The sequence below is a fragment of the Cololabis saira genome, chromosome 2 (genome assembly GCF_033807715.1).
Source record: "Cololabis saira isolate AMF1-May2022 chromosome 2, fColSai1.1, whole genome shotgun sequence".
NCBI lineage: Eukaryota > Metazoa > Chordata > Actinopteri > Beloniformes > Belonidae > Cololabis > Cololabis saira.
The window spans coordinates 40287300-40310166 of NC_084588.1; the positions used below are offsets into that span (position 1 = coordinate 40287300).

Genomic DNA, 22867 nt, shown 5'->3' on the forward strand with positions numbered 1-22867 from the left:
GACCAGAAGCCGTGAACAGGTGGGCAAGATTTAAGGCATTCGATAAAATATTACTTTTAATTCTTGAGTAAAAAAATGCTTGAATTTTTTAATGACATTATGTAAAGATAATACACGTGTAAAACGTTTTACCCCATTCCCATCCTTTACAGTTTTAAAAGGACCAGAAAGACACTTGGCTCTACACAAAAGTTTATTTTATTTAATATTGACCACTACTTAGTACCGCCCACGTGGCCAGTGTCACAAGTAAATTTTCCTTGAAATGTTGAAATGTTGAAAATGTTACTTATTTTATTTTTTTGCAATTGAATGGAAACACCCATCCAGTAACACGTGAAAGCAAAAACATACATGTTACGTGGTAATTCCTTTCGAATATTAGTGGTAATCTCCTGATTTGAGTAGGAGATATCAGCCTGAAGAGGTGGGCGAACCGTAGCCCAGTTTTGTTTACAAAAACAGTCGCGACACAAGAAGTTTAGAGAGAATCAGCCTTGTAACTGATCGGCCAGGTGGAGAAATCCTGGTTCCTGGCCATAGTTCTGCTGATAAGATAAAGAAAACAGGACATATCTCTTTTATACTCCGTCTGTATCAAAGGTTAATCCATCACCATCACCTCGCTGCTTTTATAGCTCCAGGAGTTTTGTATCGTTCACTGTTGGCTGAGTTCATAGGTTTACCGGTACATGAGTGGAGGTAGAGTAGATCTACCTCACGCTGGGAGGTAATGCTGTGTTATTGACTAAAATAGACTGCAGCCCAAACACTCCCATAATAGTTCAGGACTCAGAGAAATACCTGAAGCATGTAAGAGTGACGGTTTATTGCAGATAACGGTAACTACATTCTGGCGTTGGTAGAGTTGTCACACTATCTGCTAATGTGGCATTATGATGCTTTTAAGTCTTCAGGAAATGTAAACTTTGAGCCCAAATTAAATCACAGCCCCCCGTGAGGTTGGCATCTGTCAAAGAAACAAACAAATAAGAAACAATCATATCAGTTAAAAAGTTTCAGAATAAAGCAGAACGAACAGAAGAAAAAAGTCCCATCTTATTATATAAACATGCAGTTTTTTAACTGAATTGTAAATGTGGGTCTTTAAAGAAATAATTCAATATTTTCTTAGTTTGTTTCCTAAATGTAACCCCTGAGAAATTCTATTCATCAATAATTACTTTTATTTAGTTAATAAGTTTAGTATTTAGTGCGTGACCATCAGCCAGATACAAATATGAATCTCAACCCAGAGGAGGCCTCTCTCTCCGACCTGCTGGATGAGCGTCAACGTTTAATAAAAGCAAAAAAAGAATTAAATGTGAATAAGAAGAGATCTTAAGAGTTTACTTTTAGGATGAAAAAGAGTAAATAACCAAACCAACATCCAATTGCCTGGGAGGAGAGAGAGAGAGAACTGCTTTCTAGGACCTCTTTTCTAGCCCAGACATTAGGGAGAGTAAACAGGGGGAGTGAAATCAAGTGTGGCTTATTCTCCTCAGCTGTGGAACAGGAAAATAAAAAGTTAGTAACAACCACAGTGCCACCAACAGCAGGGGAGCAGTTGTCACAAACTGTAACAAAACTCAATCTACCCAAAACAAACTGTAACTGATATGAGGGATTAGGCTATTTTTAATTGTTTATTGATTTTAATCACTTTCACAGTTTTATTTTGTGTTGTTTGAAAGTGTTTTGTATACTATAGTATTTATCCATTTGTTTTTAGCACTGACTGCTATTCAAATGAATTTCATTGTTATATAACAATGACTAATAAAGATGTAATCTAATCTAATAGTTCATATTTCATTGTTTTTATATCAGACCTCAGCACACTGAAAAGAAATGCTGCCCTTCCTTTATTTTAAAGATATTCTGGCATTTAGGATATTGGGATTGTGAAATATTTCAGTTATTTTGTCTCATTCTTGCTGCAAGAACATCTTCCTGTAAGGTAAGGAACCTTTCAATACTATGAAATATTAATTTTGCATTAATAAACCACAGTTAAAACATCTTATTCATTTATATATTTAAGTCTGAAACAATCTTTGTCTTCATGGATGAATTAAATGCAGTGTTGTGAAATATTGATTAACTGTAAAACAAGAAATGTACATTTTGAAACGCCTGAGGGTCGAGCACTAATCACTCTTTCAACATTTCAGCGATATTCCCTCTGAATAGCTGCTGTCAGTCATGTGCCGCGGTTCAGGGAGATCAGCCTCCCCATCAGTAAACTGTCGGCAATGTGGGTCATCGGCGCTTTGATGTCATGCACCCAACATCCAACATCAGTACGTTTTAATGAATTGGAAAGAGTCCAATTGAGGCGCGCTACTGAAAACACTGACGGCAGAATCATTTCTTTGATGAGATCTTTTGGCTAGATTGCCCGTCGTCATGGTGATGTAGATTGACACACAACCAGAGCCGGGGCGGTGCGGGTCAGGGGTTGAAACTGGGAAGCTGAGAAGCTCTTACGCTTCCAGCAGCGATTTAAAATAATTCACAAACATCTGTTTTCTCATAATACCGGATCGTTTTTCTCGTGAGACTGAACGAAACGTAAACATTTCTTGTTGTTCATTGCAAAATCTAATTTCCAAGAAAGAAAATAAGATCTTTTCTGATGTTCTTTCCCCCATGGACAAAGATGTGTTTCTGCTTAAAATAAGACATCTTTTACTAGATTTATGGGATATTAAGCTTATTTCTAGAGAAGCTGTTTTTGCTCAGTCTGGACATTTCAGAATCAAAATCAGAATCAGAAAAAGCTTTATTGCCAAGTACGTTACTGGACATGCAAAGAATTTGTTTTGGTGTAGTTGAAGCAACACATTTTTCTAAATATTGGAGATATGGAACAGGGATATTTTTAGCAGTATAGACAATATAAAAACAAGTAATGGGATTAGCAGTATATGAGTTACTGAGTTAGTCTCAGACATACTGCACGTTTTCTTGTCGTTTTTTGGTGTTTACTTTCCCTCTGCTGTGACTTTCAGCTCCACTTTTACGTTAGATACAGTATACGTTCCTGACAGCGTGCATCCATCTGATCATCTATTCCACGTCCTTGACGTCAGACCTCTGTTTTGACAGTCTGCGTTTGCACGTCATGTGCTGCTAATACTTTGCACACAAGGTCTAAAGTCATTTGTGTAACTAAATTTGATCACAGGGACCTCTGAAATTTGCTTCTATCTAAAATGATTGGCTGCTGTGAACAGATGTGTAAAGACGCAGTTGTACAGGGAGCTGTGCTACTCTACATGCGCCACTGAAACCTCTGAAACTGCATTTCGCTCGCCAGTATTCGGGGACCAAAGGCTGCATGGCCTCAGAGGTAGCTGAATGATGACCTGCTGCTCTTGTTTTACTTCATTACAATGTTTTGAAGACTCGTGGGCTGTTTCAAAGGGGAGATTTACGCTGTGGAAAGACCTCTTTTAATAGAAAACCTGCAGCGTCTGCATCACAAGACGTCGATTGTGACCTTATCAAGGAGCCAACAGATTCATAACATATATCCTGTATGAGAACTATCTTAACCATTCATGCTGGAGGTTTAATAAGACCTGTAGTTGTTTTACAAGTGTTTATTACCTCTAGGGAAACTTCATCCCAGTATGTTTTTGGGACAATGTTAATGATTTTCTTCTGGGCGACTCGTCATCCACGAAAAGGTGGACTTGTTTTATACATTAATAATAGACTAACATATTGTAAGACACAGTTTATTATTGTCTTTTATATTTTCGGGATGAGTCAAAGCTCTAAAAGGTTGGAGAACTACTTATTGGATTCACTTTGGGCATAGCCGCAAAGACATAGAGATGATGAGGAACGTGATGCAGCTTCAGCTCGGTGCGAAGCCCTCTAACCTCTGCACTGCTGCTTGCAGTTAAAAACTCACTTTACCTTATTTCCTGCTAAAATCCTTTCATCAATCAAGACATCTTAACCCGAGTAAAGATATCTAACTGATGTTTAAACTCAAAGTGATGATAACGATTTACTCTTTTACTACTAATCCTCAGAAACTGCACTTCAGGCCCCAGACACGTGGATGCAAAGCGTGAGATGCTGTTTGTAAAACAATCCATTTTCAACGCCACCATTAAGAGAGGAGACATTACTATTCTGAAGGATTTGATAAATGAAACACAAGGTTTGCACATTTACTATATTCTCTTTGCCTTAAACTCTACATATTTTAAGTTTTCAGTTTGAAATGCTAATTTGCAAAAATGCTGGTGGATGATTAAACTGTGACACTTCAGAAGATACAATATCTGGATCCAGATGTTAGCCAAATTATAACAACTCAACTCAATTCATATGTACAACAACCAATAACCGTTGGTTAAATGTCTGTAATTTAGAGCTTGATTTAATTATTTTTTAAATTCTCCCACGTGCATGCAGAGGCCCACTATAATGCAATTCTCAAAATCACCACTAGATGGAGACAGATTCAAAACTATAGATTTTTGAGATTTTTTTTTGGAAGGTTTTGTGAGAATAAAAAACATGCACCCTGCAGATGTAAGTCCTCCAGTATGTGAAACATGAAACTGAATGAAAACAAACTGATACAATATTGTGAAACTCGGTGACTACCTGTCTTTTCCCTTGTTTTGTTAGTTTCTTCTTGACCCAACTAAACTTGAGGAGTTTCATAGTTTTAGAGAACAATTCAATGATACAGCCCTCAGGTACTTGTTCATTTCATGTTTTTCACTTCATATATTCGTGATGAAATATCTGTGTCACACACACACACTCACTCACTCACTCACTCACTCACTCACTCACTCACTCACTCACTCACTCACTCACTTTAAATCACAGTGATAATAAAACAATGAATTTAGAAGTTTCTTATTGCTAACTTATGCTTTTAATGAAACAAGAAAATTAAGAGTTTTACAAAGGAAAACCCACATTAGCCTTTCTGACACCACTTCTTTGTCTGAAGGTACAAATGAGAAGAACTGAAGACACTAAAGAGCTCTAAGGTAATGTGATGGTTTATTAATTAAACTCAGAGGTTTAATTATCCATTCATTTCTGATTATCTGTGTTCAGGTCAGGGGAAGGCGCCAGTAGCAGACAGACAGAACACTCCCTCTTCCCAGCCACCTTTTCCAGATCTTCTGAGAGAATACTGAACTGATTCAGGTGAGCAAAGATCATATCTCTGCTTTTGGGCTTCCTGCCAATTCGACATCTCCAAGACACCAGGATGCATCTCGATCAAACGCCCAATCTACCTCAGATTCTCTCTTTGGAAGACCAGAAACTCTCAACTGAAAGTCCAGACGTCTCATCCTGGTACTAAGGAGACCTGAGTCATCTTGAGTCTCCTGCTCAGTCCAGCTCCACGATGACCGCTGTCGGTCTGCTGGTGTGTGACGTAGCGCCATAAAAGGATCCTCCGTTATCACAAGAAGTGACTTTTGGGTGTTTTTTGCAAACAGTTGGGACGGAAACCGTGGGAGCTTTTTAAAACAACACTTTTTAAAAAGTATTCAAATGCTCCTTTAAAAGAAAGTGAAATGCATATGTCAACATGAAAATTTACAGCACAACTTTGTGAGTGGAAATGTTTCTTTTAATGAGATTAATTTTATTTTTAAGAATACATGTTGAACAGAAATATGTAAAAATTAACCATTTAAAAAAATATAGAATTAATTTTCTGAGAAAGCATAAAAAAAATTGGTTGAATCATTATTTTAGTCTCCAAATGAGAATCTTTAATCATCACGGAAGAGGCCGCATGTGAACCTTTGTATCTAACTGTAATCCCAATCCTGTATCCGTTTCCCTCATGAATAAACCGTTGCCGCTGATGGCTGAGAGGAGACCGCGGCGCCCGGCTCAGCCGTCACCGACATTCATCGTTCAGGCTTTCTCGACGACGGGGCTGAACGGTTTTGCAGACTCGGACATGAAAGCCTCGATCTCCTCCACTGTGCGAGGGACGCAGGTCAGCAGCTCCATGCCGTCTGCTGTCACGGCGATGTCGTCCTCAATGCGAACCTGCACACAGCAACGACACGCCGCGCCGTGAGACACTTGGGACTCAAAAACAGCAGGCTTTCAAAGGAAATCTCAGCAAATGCAAAAAGAAAAGTACACAAATGTTCCTGTTGAAATGCTGACGTTGAGTGGTTTTATTTTTCATCTTAGGCCATCAATTTATACAGACTTCCCTTTTAAAAAGTGGTAAATCATTCCCCATGTCTGAGAACTAGTTCAAAAAAGTTGTTTCATTTCATTGATCCTACAGTGCGTTACTCTCACTTAACCATGTTTAAAGAAGCTTTTTAAAGAAAAGGTTTTACTGTAAAATCACAGTTTATTCTTTTTATTTTTAATAGCAGTTTTAAGGCCACAGGGAGCTTTTTCTGTTGAGCAAGTCAGTTTTTACCCTGCGAGCTCTGCATTTGCTGGATCTGCACGTCTGTGTTATTAATCAATATTTATCTCCGTATCATTTGTTCATTTTATTTTCAAAGTGAAATGAAAAAAAAAAAGTTGTTTCCTTATTCATTTTCAAAACCAAAATGAAAACGGGATAAGTGATGGTTCTCCGATATCCCATTTCACGAGCAAATCAATACACATGCAGCACAATGTCTTTATTTTGTTTATCCATCCGTCCCCTCCATATAGCTGCTTCCTCCAATTCAGCATCGTAAGAGCCTGGACTCTGTTGCCGGGTGAGAGACCTCACCGGGACACGGAGGGACGAGCAGTGTGGACAATTTATCAATATTGTGTTTATCGCTCGTGAAATGGAAGATGTGATCTGATCTGAAAATGCAGCTACGAAGGCAGATTGGTTGTCATCTGCTTGATTAACTGATGAATTTATGCTGGTTTGTGTTCGGAGGACCAAGTCCAACCACGCGTTGTGGAACTGTTATGAACACGATGACGATAAAAACAAAAGCCCGACCAAATTACCAACTGATGAGCCGAGCCTCGGGCTTCAAGAAGTGGATGCACGCGGCCCGGATAGGTCACATGGTTGAGAGGACGCATCACATACGGAGGCTATCGCCAAGATCCTGTGGCTTTTTAATTCACCCCCCCCAGATGACACATCTCGTCTCAGATGACGACACAAAAATAAATCTGACTGCTCTTTAGCCCCCCTCCCCCTTTTGAGCTAAGATTGTGTCTAAACAAGACATGGAAAAACTTATTCATGCATTCATTTTCAGTAGGTTGGATTATTGCAATGGCATCTTTACAGGCCTTAACAAGAAATCAATCAGGCAGCTGCAGCTGATCCAGAACGCTGCCGCCAGAGTCCTTACAAACACCAGGAAACTGGACCACATTACACCAGTCATGAAATCACTACACTGGCTTCCAGTGAGTCAAAGGATAGAGTTTAAAATCTTACTGCTGGTCTACAAAGACCTGAATGGTCCAATGGACCAAAATAAATGCTTGATCTGTTAGTTCCTATGAAGCTCCCAGAACCCTGAGGTTCATCTGGATCTGGTTTGTTGTGTGTCCCAAGAACCAGAACCAAGCAAGGTGAGGCAGCGTTCAGTTATTCTGCTCCTCACCGGTGGAACAAACTTCCTGTAGACCTGAGGTCTGCTCCAACTGTCAGCTCCTTCAAATCAGGACTAAAAACATTACCGTACTGTTTACTGAAGCATACTCTTAAATTAAATACTTACCTGCTGGACTCTCCTGCCCTTATTTTTAACAGCTTGTGCTTTTTATTATTTTACTTCTTTTCTTATCATCTTATTCATAATTTTATTCAATCTTATTTGTTATTTACTGTCTAATTATGTCTTGCCGCTTTTAATGTCAATGTAAAGCACTTTGAATTACCTTCTGTTGAATTGTGCTATATAAATAAACTTGCCTTGCCTTGCCTAAGGGAGATTAAGATCCACAAATAGTTTTGTTTTAAATTCTTATTTCTTTTTTAACCGCTTTGGAAAGACATTTTAGTTTTTTTATGTGTTTTTTTTTCCATTTTGAAAATAGCGTATATGCTGAACTGGTCAATATTATCCTCAGTGATGAAATCTAATCCAGGAACACTGACCCCTCCGAAGCCGCGGAAGCGCGCCAGGACTTGGTTGTTGATGAAGCAGCTCTGGGCCGGGTCCTTCAGCGCCTGGTCCAGCAGGTGGTTGATGAAGTAGATTCCAGGCTCCACGGTGAGCACCATCCGCTCCTGGACCAGGCGGCCCATGCGAAGACTCCTCAGTCCGGGCTCATCAATGCGCTCCACTCCCTTGAACACATCATACGAGTTGTTCTTTTAATCACAATAAAACATCTAATAATAACTCTTTACAGTTTAAGGTCTGTTTCCATCATCAACGTCAAACCGGGAGCAGAAATAATCACTTTTAAACCCCCTTCTGTAGCTTCCTCCTGATCTTTAGCATTCACCTGATCCCCTGGAAATATTGTGGATTAATTTCCTCTGTGTTCTTGTCAAAACTGCAAAAGAGTGAAAAACTCCTCCACCGCAGCATGAAACCATCAGCGTTTCCTCTTCCCCTTTCCCAGGCCCTCACAGTAAACGTCTTCATGCAGCTTGACCTCTTTATGTCCCCCTCTGACTTCTGCACCGACAGCCTCTGGATTATTGATGATGCATCAATATTTAAGGAGGAGGAATGCATTTCCATCTTCTACTTGTCTCAAGACTTTCCCTTTTGCATCCCTAACTGCAGGCTGCTGGCGAGTTCTCCTCTCACCTCGGGGTAACCCCCCACATCGTGCACGTCGATGCCCAGGAGATGTCCCAGGCCGTGGGGCATGAAGACGGAGCCCAGGTGGACCTTCATCATCTCATCCACGTTGCCCTGCAGGATGCCGATCTTCACAAGTTCTTCCAGGTGAGTCTTGTCAGCAAGGCGATGCATCTCGGACCACACCGCTCCTGTAAAACAAAAACAAGCAAATTAATGACCAGTTCAAACTAAAGTTGCTTTCGTCAACGAATATTATGACTAAATATCGTCGTCAACGAACCTTTATCACCTGAGGAAAACGAGACGAGACGCAACGAAAATGCTGGTCATGTGACGATAACGATAATTAAATATATAATGCAACATCGTAGACAAATAAAAACGAGACTAAAATGTAGATTACAAAATAAAAACTCTGCTAAAATGTGTCTTCATTTTCATTGACCAAAACGAGATGAAATGTTCTAACAAAGATCTTAATCTCCATGTTTTCAGTAGTTCCTCTGGTTTAGTTCTGCTGCTGGGTGACGTCACGTCCTCCATCGGGGAATCAGATCCAGAAGATGCAGCTGCAGAGTTAGAGGCCAATGCCGTTAACGCAGAGCTCTAGGTTCACGTCAATTTAAAAATAAGTTCCATAGAGAAACGCAGGGATCTTCTCTGGGGCTGGGAGAAGAAGAGACCATCTTTGGATACACTTTCCTACTTAGACGTGGAAAAGAAAACCCAATGTGTCGTGGAAAAAGAAAAAGATGGGGAGAAATGCGGAAAAATAAATATGTTGTAAACTCAAATTAGAGTCTTCTGTATCTGGAATGAATGTATAATAAGAATGTCTATAAGGTAACAATAATATAATAATAATAAGATAACCTTGTTTGAATTGTAAAATGGGCGACTGAAACTTGACACGACTAAAAGGAGAATGAACGGGACTAAAACTAATAAAAACTAAGATGATAGCTTGACCTAAAACTAGACTAAAACTAAAATTGAAACAAGCTGAGAAAAACAACACTAGTTCAAACACTGCAGAAGAACGAGGAACCAAACTCAGACATAACACTAATCATCTGGCCCACGGTAAAACATGCATCATATCTTATGTTTGACACCGTAAAAGGTGTCACCTTTTACGCTGATAACTTGCATCTTCTCTCAAACAACAATGCACTTACCAAATGCAGCTTGTTAAAGTGGTAATTAGCTGAGCCTCTTCCCTCCATCACGTGTTTGAGACCATTAGCGGTGCTATCTCAGGGTACCATCGATATACTTTTGACCTTATGAACCCTTATTATCTTAAGAACTGCTCGACTCGGCGAAGTAAAACCAAAGTCCATCATTTCTTTATGACATGATAGTCAGCTGATGAAAGCTTTTAATATCTTCAAGTGAAGCTGCAAACCTTTCAGATGCTAAGATGAATCTGGTTTTTAATCAAAGCTCCTCCAGGACAGGAACACCGGCTACAGAGGATAAGTTCTTTAACTTGCTGCATCTATTAGAGACTGATCACCTCTGACGGTTCACTTAATGTTACAGCTTTTAAATAATGGTAAAAAAGCCTGATTTAAACTATTACTAACCTCACTTTAATCAAACCAATGTCTACGTTTGTTAGTGATAAGGGCTTTTAAACCCTAGTCGGTTCCAAGATCAAAACTAGACAGTTTCACAGTATTTTTTTAAATCTTTTTACATGAATCCAGCTAGCTGTGTAACACAGGCATTGATTACCGGTAGCTGATGAAAAGCTCACTCTTGATCCTGACGTTTTAGTTGACGACAGACTGATATCTAACCTTCCTTTTTAAATCTCAAAACTTTAAAGAGCTAATTTAAAAAAAAAAAGAACTGGAATAACAGTCTTCATCAAGGCCTTCAGAATAAATCACAGCATTAAAGTTAAATGTTACATTTCTGCCTTTAATAAAAGTCATATTTGAACAAAAGCTCAGTATGGAACCAGATGAACTGCTTTGGTCTGGGTTCAACATTTTTTGTCCAGTTTTTTAGCTGTGGTGCTCCGCAGGCTTCTAGACCGAGATCAGTTCTTGTACATGAGGAAATACGACATACTTGACCGTTATTCTGCTGGAAGAGCTTTGATTTTTACACTCATACCCCGAGATCAACACTGAGGGGCAATAACCAATGACACGTCAGGGTTCGATCAGCTGACCCTGCGGTTGGTGGAGGGCTGGCCGCACCCACTGATCCATGGCTGCCTGTGTGTGTGCTCTCTCTCCTCTTTTTCACCTCACGGTACATTTTAGTGTGCTTAGTACTTAGTTAAAAGTGAAAATGATAACCTGGTCTGATGGCGGAAAAGACTTTGCGGGAGGATTTCAGGACGGCCTCGTAGATGGCCCTCTGGTCTGCGGTGAACCTGCCGTTGGCTGGAAAGGAGCAGGTGATGTCTGAGGAGTAGCAGTAGTACTCTCCACCCATGTCAAACAGACTGCAGGGGACAAATGCTGTTTTTGAGTTTCTTGTGCAGCAAACAGACATTTTTACTACTTTTATTACAACAATGGTGACAGAATAGTATAAATGTCACTGAGTTATTCATCATGATTAAAAAGAAACAAACAAAACTGCAGGAGCTTTTGATTCACAAGCCGAATCCATAACGTGCTGACAATATTCACATGAGTGAATGTTACACACCACATGTCTCCGTCTGCAATCAACTTGTCATTCGGAGCGCCGGCATGACCGTAGTGGAGGATCGAGCCATTATTGCCTCTGGTGAGAAAACAATGTATAGTTTAGATATGAATGAATGACAACCGACCTGCAACATAGCAACAAAACTGAAGAACGACGCTGATAACAAGTTTGAGCAGAAATATAACCGACCAGAATCCCACTAAGAGGACGTCATACCTTTACTCTACAGGCCAGCGGTGATTAGCAAATATAACTCTCATGCACGATGATTCAGTTTAATTCAGCAAATATTCATGTATGTCAGATATTAAACAGGCCAATGATTGATTAATTATTATCTCTTACGTTCCACAGATGCAGGTGTAGGACATGTGGCGCATCCCTCCTTTGGCGTAGCAGTAGTGCTGGAACAAGCTGAGGAAAAACAAAACACGTTTAGTTTTTTTTTTTTTTTAAAGGGGGAAACTAAGCAATTTCAACTCAGTAAAGCTCAACTAAAACATTTATTAATTGAAAGACCTGTGCCCTCTGCCTGACTCTCTGCTTTTTAAGAATTCATTCAGAACTCATTCTTTCATGCTTTGATCAGGATGTGGTCAAACACACCGATCACTTTCATGGATATCGACAGCATTGCGAGGCTAAACGGCCGAATCCCAATTCCTACGGAGGAAATGTAAATGAGCTGGACGGACAGCTGCTTTGATACAAAAAGAAAAGAAAAAAAAAGCCATAAATCTACTAAAAAAAAGAAGCTTAAAATAATAATTAGTGATTTGATTTAGACTCTGAAGCCTGAATTTTTTTGTTTTACCGGGAGTATTTTGTTCATCAGAAAACATCCCGACTGCAACCAGCTGAAATTAAATATTAGAATTAAATATTGTAACTGACCCTTGACCAACATGACCTCTTCATTGTGTCTATTACTAATTATCATTATTAAATATTACAATTTATTCATTATTATAATCATTTTATTGTGTTCTCTTTTGGTTACATCTGAATCAGAGAGATAGAACCTAAACCGTTGATCATTTAAGGCCGTAAGAGTATCTTACTAAATATGAGTTAATCATTGCGGTGACGGCATCTGTAAAATACCGAGGTAATCTAAAGTTTCTATTTGTCTTAAAAGTCTGATGATATGAGTCTGTTTGAATATCTATCAATTAAAGTGAAAACTACTTTATATCCACATAAAGTTTGGATGTAAACATATGTACAACTTACCTCTCCATTTCATATTCTGTCTGTCCAGGTTTCACATTCTTCATGATCTACAAAAAAAATAAAAAATAAATAATGATAATGAAAGCTGCAAGCAGCGATGAACGGGCCCTCACACCCTTGTGCACGTTCAGGCGTGCTGCAGTGGAAGCGCTTGTATGACTTGCATGTAGATTCTTCAGGCCTGGACATTTAGCGGATGACACCACCCACGACTCTATATCAAACCATTCAAAAGTTATGGCAGAAAGTAGGAACTATCAAATATGGACCAATCAGATGAAGGGGGGGCGCGCTTTTTGGCATCTATTGTCGCCACGGTAATGCTTTTGACTGAGAAAAGTAATGCGCATCGTCGCAGGATGGAGACGCACATTTTGATGTATAACACACCTGGGTGCACGTTACGGTTCGGGCGAAGAAGCGGCCGAAGAAATGGCATAAATTGCGCCAAAATTACACAATTAATTCAAAATGGCCGACTTCCTGTTCGGTTTCGGCCATGGCGCCAAGAGACTTTTCTTTAAGTTGCGACATGATACAGGTGTGTAGCGATTTTCGTGCATGTACGTTGAACCGTATTGTGGGGCTTGAAGCACAAAGTTTTCTAGGGGGCGCTGTTGAGCCATTAGGCCACGCCCATTAATGCAAACCATTAAATATCAACCAGGCCTGGCTTGCACGCAAAATTTGGTGACTTTTGGGGCACGTTTAGGGGGGCAAAAAGGCCCTAATTTCGTCGGAAGAAGGAAAAAAAACGAGAAAAAAAAAATTCCTACAGATACAATAGGGCCTTCGCACTGTCAGTGCTCGCGCCCTAATTGATGCAACTACCAAACTAAAAGGCAAACCTGCGAACTGTTCATTTGAAGTTAAAGTCATCATCCACTGTATTTAAATAAGCACCAAATCCTCAGATGGTTTCCTTAATCTTTCCAAAACGATTATGTTATTTTTCTGTGTAAAACCTTAAAGCAAATCAAAGGACTATTTTTTGTTAAAATATCAGTTTCAATTTAATTAACGTATTTTCAGGAAGCGGTCTCCCATCCCTGCTAACGGGAACACCAGTCAAAGCACCTTTGCACTCCATCACTGGTTGTCTGTTGCAGCAGCTCCATGTTGCTCGCAGCACTGCGTCACTCATCAGCAACGATGAAACTAGCTCAGAGCTGCAGCGGATGTCGAATAAGAGACTCAAAGTAATGATGGAAGGAAACTTGAGAGCAGAACCGAGAAACCAGGCAACATACCCTCCGTGCCGGGGGGTCGGGTGGATCGCTGAGCTAAAAATAACAAAAGAATCCTCCGTGCTGCTGCAACCGTTGCTGTACAGGTGTCTGTCGCTCTGAGAAGGATCTTACCATCTTGTGGGCTTCACTGGAAATCCTGTTGGTGTAACGCAGCACCTCCAGCTCCATATCCGTCTTTGCGAGACGACTGCAACCACAGAAAGAACAAGCGGCTGTTGATATGGTTGCTTGGTGCGCCTATCATCTTTTAGAAAAAGAAACACGGTTCTTATATTGTATTTGTACACTGTCGCAGTGACAGATGTAGAAACCAAATGCTGAGCAGCTTTTGGAAAAGTATTCAGAAGAATTCTGGATATAAAATTACATATTGCTTTTGTTTTGTTGAACTCAAGCAAGACATTTTCAATCTACTGCTGCAAAATGGCTGAAATCGTTTCATTCAAAGACAGAATTAGACAGTTTTTTTTTTATTTAAACCCGAAGCTTTTTTAGGATAATGGCTCCTTCCTCTCCATCCCATTTCATCTGACAGCCCCGGAGACGGCTCGGAACTGCACAGAATTAACAATATCTACATAAATAACACAAGGCCAGGGTAACCGGCAGAAACACTAATCCACATTTTTAAGGGAAAGGAGAAGCCCATTAAAAGAGAGCCTTGTTAGCTCCTGCAACAAGAGGGGGCAGAGGGTTCAATCAAACTCTGCTCCCCAGGAGGTGTGCCTGAAAAGCATTCCTCCTCATTTCAGGAAGCGGCGGCTCATCTGCACGGAGAAAACTAATACCAAAGACAACCAGGCAGGCACGAAGTCCATTATAACCATGCGGAGGGATTTCTGGCTCTAAACAAACTTAACGCACAATCACAAGAGCAGTGCCCATTTCTCATTACACACACGCAATTACTACACATGGCAGGTCTGATTGTCCAGGTTTACAGGAATTTGAATTTGAAGACATTTCATCTCAATATTAGATCAAAACTTTTAGTCTCTTACCATTCCACGATGACTGGATGTAAAAGAGTGTTGTTAACCTGGAAGCTGATAAAAAGGGGAAGAGGAAAAGGTAGCATTTTATAGATGAAAGGCAACGCAATGTAAATGTGATAAAGCTGCTACATCTTTGGATATAAAACTATTCCAGACCTCCCCAACAAAGTTATAATAAACTGAGGTCAAATAAATTTACCGACTAATTCCTTCAAAGGAGGCTTCACGGCAGATGCTCCCACTATCTGTGTTCAGCCCTTTCTGCAGGAAGAAAAGTTGATCACAAATAAAAAAAAACATCTTAAAAAAAGTGAACACAAATAAGTATTAAATGTTTGTTGCATTAAACAGTGAAATATAGTCAGTGACGTTTCAAATTTCCTTACCGATCAACATACAATAAAGTTGGTTAGTAAGTACATTTTTTGGGCAGTATTTAACAGTATAATGAATAAACCGAGAAGAATTTGTACTTTTTAACATGAGTACCTGAAGCACGCAAAAAAAAAAACAACCAAAAAAAACATTGATGTGATCAGAGTAGGGCTGGGCGAAAATATCGATATGGCAATATATTGCGATACTTTGCTATCTGATTCGATATCGATATTCAAAATTTGAATATCGATTTTAGAAAATGTCTTTTTTCAAATAAATCTTGTTTCAGATGGGTTGTAAATCCAGTATACATTAACTTAATTTAAGCCCATGTATACTTTATTGTATACATAGGCTTAAATAATATTGTTATTGTTAATTTCATATTATGTAAATAATATGAAAAACATATGCAAATATGTTGTAACTTTAGCTGGTATAGTTACAATAAAACGGCATGGATCATTTGAATTACATTGTTTTGACTCAGTTTGTCCTATGAATTATCACGATAATTGATGTTCGCGTAACTTGGATTTTAAGATGCATAATGCCTTTTACAGTTTTCAGTGAACTATGCATAACATTGTAAGATATGGATATCGCATTATCATATCGTAACTCAGGTATCGCAATGTGTATCGTATCAGAGGTTAGCTGAACCTTTCAAATTACACCCTAACTTGAGGAACTGGTCATAAGATCACTCTTCCAACCTTCACTAAACTTAATCAACTTAATCCAGGTGTAACTGAGCGATTGTTACCAATGTTAGGAGAACCGCAGGTTTCAGGTTGGACAGGACATCGGCCACCTGCAGGGATGCAGACAGGAATAATTAGAAACGAGCTGCAGAGATGAGAATCAGTGTTACTTCCTTTTTGAGTCAGCAGAATAAAACTCACTTTGGCAGCCGGCACTGTTTATTCCCCAGAAATAAGCAGCACAATGAATGACAAAACCCAAGAGATTCTACTTTGCCAGCACTCTAAATGTCACAAAACAAATCCTTGGCTCGACTGGAGGCTAATTTCAGCCTTATTAATGTTGCTAAAAATTCCTTAAACATTCTGTGTGACAAACATTTCGTCTCACACACAGACGCAAGGAAATCCTGATAAAACTGAATGATTTATTGTTGAGAATACCACAGCCTAAAGGGTAAGACTATTCTGAGGGACAGCGCTTAACTGGGACAATAGAGTTTTTTTCTGAAATCATCTTTACATGAAATGTAAATGTGAAAATTGTATTGAAATGAATTATTCTGCATTGATACAATGACAAAACCTACTAAAGCATACGTAGGCTACACAAACTTTAAAGTTTATTAGAGTTAATTGTGATTTTCTACGCTTGGCCGAGTTATATTACACTGCGCTTAATAGTGAAAATATGTAGCTTCATATAAGTCTGAATATTGAAATCACTAAATAATGAGGTATAGAGAAGCAAAAGTGGAGGAAGTTGACATGAAGAGTTCATATTGATCCGACAGCTTGTATTTACCCATGCAAAAGTAACTTAAAGCAGTGATATAGTTTATAATTTTATGGTTCATTACACCGGGTTGTGAATCTCTAACAGGTGAACTGAATCTAATTGCAAAATCAGTAAATAATAAATTTCCAATACTCAACAATTTGAATGAAACTGTTGGCATGTTGAGCAGCGCAGCATTAAGGAGACCTGCTTTTGCTGAAAGGAAGAACTGGCTGAAGATGTATATCTTAAAAAGTGACCAAAAAATGCCAATATGCATCTGAATATTTAGTGATGCATAACATGCAGATATGGAAATAAAAGTGAAGTTAATTGATTGTTTCAAAAGCAAACTTCTTATTCATTTCCAGGCTGATGAACGCTCCTCTACATACATCTGAATACATTTTCAATTTTGTCAACAGGTACTTCTCCAAGTAATGTCCGGAGCTGTCAGTTGGCAGTCAGTTAAACCTGAGCGGGGGTGTATTTTTCAGTATTGGCATAAAAGTTAAAAATTAACTTCGATATTACTATGCAAGTTAATTTTCCATATTTTTTTGATGATTGCACTCATATAATCTAGGATTACAGCAATTTCTGCCAAGAACTGCATATCAACGACTCTTATCTTTCGACTTTAAAACATAATATAAAGGCCCTAAAGTTATTTCATCACGATTAAATGTGTCAACATAAAGGTTCAATTACTGCACAGAAAATGTCCCATCATGGCCACTCCACGGACCAACACAGTCGCACTTACGTCACAGCTGTACTGCACCTCATCGACAGCATATTTGGACTTGAAATGCTCTCTCGGAAAGATCCTGTCAACAGAGACAAGCCGTAGGATTTGTAAAGCTGAGTGTAATAAATCCACATGCACATCATATGATTTTACACAAAAACTCTGGATGACTTGGCTCCATCCTGGTTCTCTGATAAAAGTGTGTTTGTGTGTGTGTTTGTGTGTGTGTGTGTGTGTGTGTGTGTGTGTGTGTGTGGGGATGATACAACATCTGTCTGTGATACGCTGGTTAAGTTCTGCTCAGCACTCCCGTCCCCTCATGTTTTTACGCCCAACCATCACTTCCTCCTCATTATAAAAACCTCCCATACCGTGTCCGTGCAAATAAGATGAGTGTTGATGAAACACCTCGCTGTCATCACAGAACCTGTGATCACATGACGTCACCTAAAGTCCTCGGTCTAACCTCATTAGGTTGCTGCACTGAGGTAGATACACCCCACTTCTGAAGCTGTGTACAGCGGAGATTCAGGCAACACATCAGGCAGAACCCGACGATTCTGTCTCGAGCAAATGTGTGAACCAGCGATGGCTGAGCCGCATCCAACCTGTAATCGTGTGCAGGCAGTGTGGTTTGGCTACGACACTTCCCTAATCAAGCCCAAGGTGTGGCTGTACTCCACATACCTCTAGGATAAAAATACCTGAGGCCACGTTTACACATATTTACAAAAACTGATATTTCCCCCTCTAAGTTTTGAAAAATACCATTATTTGCTTGAGATCGTTTTCAAAATCTCTTCATTTACACAAATCCGCATAAATACGCTGTTAAAGGTTGCTATGAGCAGCCAAACCTACAGGCAGTGTAACGAGAAGAATAAAGTCATGCTAGCCAATTGGAATCCTGGAAAAAAACATCAACAAATGACACAAGTAACTACAGTGGCCAAACAAATTGTAAACACAGGTCGCACACATGATGTTTCTGTTGCATATTGTGAGGTTCTGAAGCCTAAATGTCCGTTTCCCTCTGTTTACAAGCAAACATGAAGATGGGAGTTTTTGCAAATCTCCACTTCATTTTTGGTGACTTTGAGCTTCGTTTTCGTGCAAACGATGCATGAAAACACCAGTGTTTTTCCTCCGTGTAAACAGGGGCCTGAACTCCAAGTCCTCTGGAGCCTCCGTCCTGCCTGTTTGAGCCGTTTCTCTGCTCCAACACACCTGATTCAGATGGATGCATCACCATCGGCTTGTCACCAGGGTGCAAGTATGTTAATGACCCGTCGATTTCAATCAGGTGTGTTGGAGGACAGTGAAAAGTCAGCGACTTCTGGAGGAAAATGTACAACATTCAAAATCCACCTTTCCTGGGTCAGGCCTGGAGGGCCGTCTGGAGATGGCTTACATGAGAAACCGAGCTTGAGGGCTTCCCCCTCTCAGTGAGGTGATCAGCTTTACTAGAGAGATGCTTCAGGATGCTGAAACTGACCTGTCGCCTGGGGAAAGGCAATAAGTCAATGAAAGGTTCACCAGTGGGGGCTCAACTAGCCTCGGGTCACCCATCTCTTGTATTTCTGCCTTGAAGCACTTCCTGGTAAGAAGTTTAACTGGGCTTGGCCAGTAATGCCTCATTTCTCTCATACAACCAGTGAACTGGCATCACATTAGCAGGTTTTATTGTGTTAGTGTAGTAAAAAAAAAAAAAATCACTGTGATGATTGGGCGATGGCAAAAATACATCTAAAATGAGTCTTGGCTACATTTTCACTAAACTAAATACAAAAGCTGGAGAACACGGCTGCTAAATTCACTGCTCACAACTGTGGACGAGCTGGTGAGGAGTGTTGGCAGCGTGCACAGCTCTTCTGAGGATTAGTGTGACTTACTCTCCCATCCAAGTTGCGTAGCTTTCAGGCAGTTTAGGAACAAAAAGAATTGATTTCCCAGAGTCCACATCAATGGCACCGTAGCAGTCAGCTTCAGTCACTCCGAAAGCCCAGTGGAAGAAAGACTCCTGCGCAAGAATCAGACGCCGCATTAGAGAGGCTCATAGGATTGATTGGACCATTTGGGGAAATTGTGAATGCAGAGATTAACATCTACACAAAACCTTGAATATGCCGAGTTATTTTTGTACAAAACCAATTATAGTCCTAAGCTTACGTGGTAATGTCAGAAAAACAAAGAAATTGAGCAGTTTGTACGCTGCCCGATGGCTGTTTTTTATATTTGTAATAGAGTGAAGAAATCAAGACTGCCATAAGGGCCTGAAATTGGATGTTGGACAGTTTCAGTTTTTGCAGACTTTGATCAAATGTCTGCTGGTCATTTGTCCAAAGTGACCGGGCACAACACACATGAGGGAAATCTGGCCCAGAGCGAGCAGAAGGGACAAAAAGTCCCAGCTTAATGGGCAGATAAATGCAAACCCACAGATTACATACCTGCCTGAAGACGACATCTGTATCTGTGCAGTACCTCTGCTTCTGCTCTCCGCCCTGCAGCACCACCACCGACTTTGGCAGCACATCAGCATTGGCTTTCAGGCCCTGGCACAACCTTTGACGGTTCTCAGCAAAAAGGGCAGCCGATACCCTGAGGGTGTCATTACCCAGCCAATAGACGGGTCTGAAAAGACGGGAACAAAACACGTCTTAGGGGCACATGGAGGAGCAGAGGCTGGGGACAGTTAATTGGTGACCTTCTACTTAGCTTATGACAGAGATGTCACAAAGAGCACCAGCTCAAAACATCACAAGTAATTACTTCATTTTCTTTACATTTAGATTTCTTTACATTTATTGGGTCGGAAGGACATTTTCTTTACTTGAGAGCACATAACTGGCTGTGACACATCTAAAGAAAAGAAAGAAAGAAACAAAGACCTGACAATGCTTTTCTAGCATGCTGTCTATTTCATACCAACTGGCTCAAAAATCTAATTTTTGGTTATTATTTTCTTTTTGTTTTCACTGTATTTTTTATGGAATGCATCAGGAGCACAGGACCAGAAAAATGATTACAGTTCTTATTAAGAAACAGTTATTATTATTATTATTATTATTAAGCCTATAATGCCGGATGCATCATATTTAATCGCATGCATGTCTGGGACCTCTGACCTCATAATCAAAAAAGAAAAACAAACCAAATATGAACCAATTATAAAAACACGAATCTATTCTAATCTATTCATAATAATAGGAGAAATAATTATTGAAACATTTTTAAAAACACAAAACTGAAAGTATTCATCTCAAAATATAATCAACACTTCAAATAAAAAAAAATGTTTTGGGGACATTTCATATCTTAGGCATTAAAGGGTTAACCTTTAAAAACCTAACCTTAAACAGGTGAATGGACTTGAACTCCAAATTTGACTAAAAAGTTTTGACTTTTCTACACAGTGTAACTTTCAATCTTTTCAATCAATCAACCTTTATGATTATAGCACTTTATGTCCAATAAAATGCAGCACAAAGTGCTGAACAAAGTCGATGATCCAACTCATCCACCAATCCTAATCCCTATTGATGATAAAACACAATCAAAGATTAAAAGAAGTAATAAACACGGGAAAATAATTGCTGGGCACAAAAGAACCAGCGAGGAATCACAATCACACGATCGCAGAGGGCCGTGTGCACCAGGAAGCAGCTGCTGCATCCACCACGGGCCAGGCTTTTAACATGACTCAGTTCAGTGTGATACTCACTACAAGACCGTGGCTAAAAGAGGAATAAATCAACTGTCCATGTTCAAACTGAATTTTTATCTTCAAAAATTAAATCCATACTTTTCCCCATCGCTGCTAAAAATATTCCATGAGCCACTGGATCCTTACCAGATAATGAAAAAAAAACAACCATAATGCACATTTTCCATAATAATAACGAGACATCGTTTCTGTCTTTTCTCAGCCTCCATTGTCCAAAAGGGAGAGAAACTCTGTAATTTTTTTTAGGCCCGACTAGAAGTAATCTTCCTGATGTGGCCACCAGATATCAGCCCGAAGAGGGGGATGAACCACAGCTCAGCCTCTCTGAAGAAACACTTAAGACATAAGATACTGAGATAGTCAGCCTTGTAACTGAGAGGCCAGGTGGAGAAATCCTGGTTTCTGGCCATAGTTCTGCTGATAAGATAAAGAAAACAGGACATATCTCTTTCCACTTTGTCTGTATCAAAGGTTAATCCATCACCTCGCAGGGTTTTGCAGCTCGAGGACTTTTGTATCATCCACTTTTGGCTGAGTTTATAGGTTTACCGGTACATATATGTGGAGGTATATATCTACCTCATGCTGCGTTTGGCACGTTATGGCGCAATAATACACAGCAGTCCAAACACTCTACCCCATAATATTCAGGACTCGTAAAACATAATTATACCCATGACACCAAGTTACTGATTTAACCGTGGTAGTTTTGGTGTAGTTGATAATTTAACATGCTGACAGCTGATATTTTGTGATAGACACAGCTGGTACTTTGATTTTTCAAATATAACAACAAGAAATTAATTATTTCATTATTCTAAGAGATTATTTCAATGAGATGTTTAGACGTTAGAGGTAAGGAAGGGGTGTATGAGTTATCTGAGGTTGAGATTTAGTTCCCCCACAGTCTCCTGACACATCACGTGACCAAGAATGACCACAATTGATATTTTCATCACATCCTGACTCATTGAAATTTGAGATATGCCACGTAGACCGTAGTTCATTTTAATAACTGATACTTCACATTTTTATAACAAATAAAAAACAGATTATATGAAACAGAAACGTACAAGAGGGTTTGCAAGAATTACTGAGGCAACAGATGAGCGTCATTAAAATGGGGATAATAACGTGTGGTTGACATCTGAACTGGTTTAGATTTGACCTTTGGTGCTCTTTGTTTTGACTTTTATTCGTAAAGAGATTCGAGGATTCGATTAGAGCGCAATATTTACATTTTACGAAACTACACATCAAGTTAACGGTTTTAACCAACTTAAACGGGGAAATGCTTAGCAAATACTATTTACAGACGGCAGTTGGAAGACCGTTAGGATTAATTCCGCCCTCATCGATTACCTGGCGCAGCCCTAGTGTGGTTTTAGTGAGAGGAAAGGTGTCTAAAGAGGGAGAAATCAACTCACTGCGGTGCTGCAGCCATGACGAGGTGAAGCTCCAGACTGTCAGCAGCGGGGGCGAGTCACGTGACCGGCGCGGAGTCAGCTGATGCGGCGCGGTGCTGCGTTCAGGTCCGCAGGAAATACCAGCGTCCTGGCTAAATGAACGTAAATACGCGTTTGAGTTTACTTTCTTTTTGTTTTGCGGTGGTTTAT

At 39.8% G+C, this 22867-nt stretch overlaps 1 protein-coding gene across 1 annotated transcript; it reads right to left on the reverse strand.

Annotated features, from left to right (window-relative positions):
* Positions 1 to 5604: 5604 nt before the first annotated feature.
* On the reverse strand, positions 5605 to 22773 carry pepd (peptidase D). The gene is made up of 15 exons (XM_061745524.1): positions 22679 to 22773; positions 19975 to 20158; positions 19417 to 19544; positions 17540 to 17603; positions 16058 to 16105; positions 15113 to 15174; positions 14920 to 14964; positions 14030 to 14105; positions 12669 to 12715; positions 11781 to 11849; positions 11433 to 11510; positions 11075 to 11223; positions 8763 to 8947; positions 8099 to 8290; positions 5605 to 6057 (listed from the first exon to the last, which is right to left on the reverse strand). Exons 1-15 carry the CDS (start codon positions 22693 to 22695, stop codon positions 5920 to 5922), a joined length of 1482 nt encoding a protein of 493 aa, XP_061601508.1. The 5' UTR covers positions 22696 to 22773; the 3' UTR covers positions 5605 to 5919.
* Between the last annotated feature and the right edge of the window lie 94 nt (positions 22774 to 22867).

Coding starts and splice junctions, on each gene's coding strand:
- pepd (XM_061745524.1), bottom strand. Junction 17,604..19,416: donor TACGCAACTTGGATGGGAGA/GTAAGTCACACT, acceptor CTCTGTTGACAG/GATCTTTCCGAGAGAGCATT. Junction 11,850..12,668: donor ACAGAATATGAAATGGAGAG/GTAAGTTGTACA, acceptor GTTTTTCCTCAG/CTTGTTCCAGCACTACTGCT.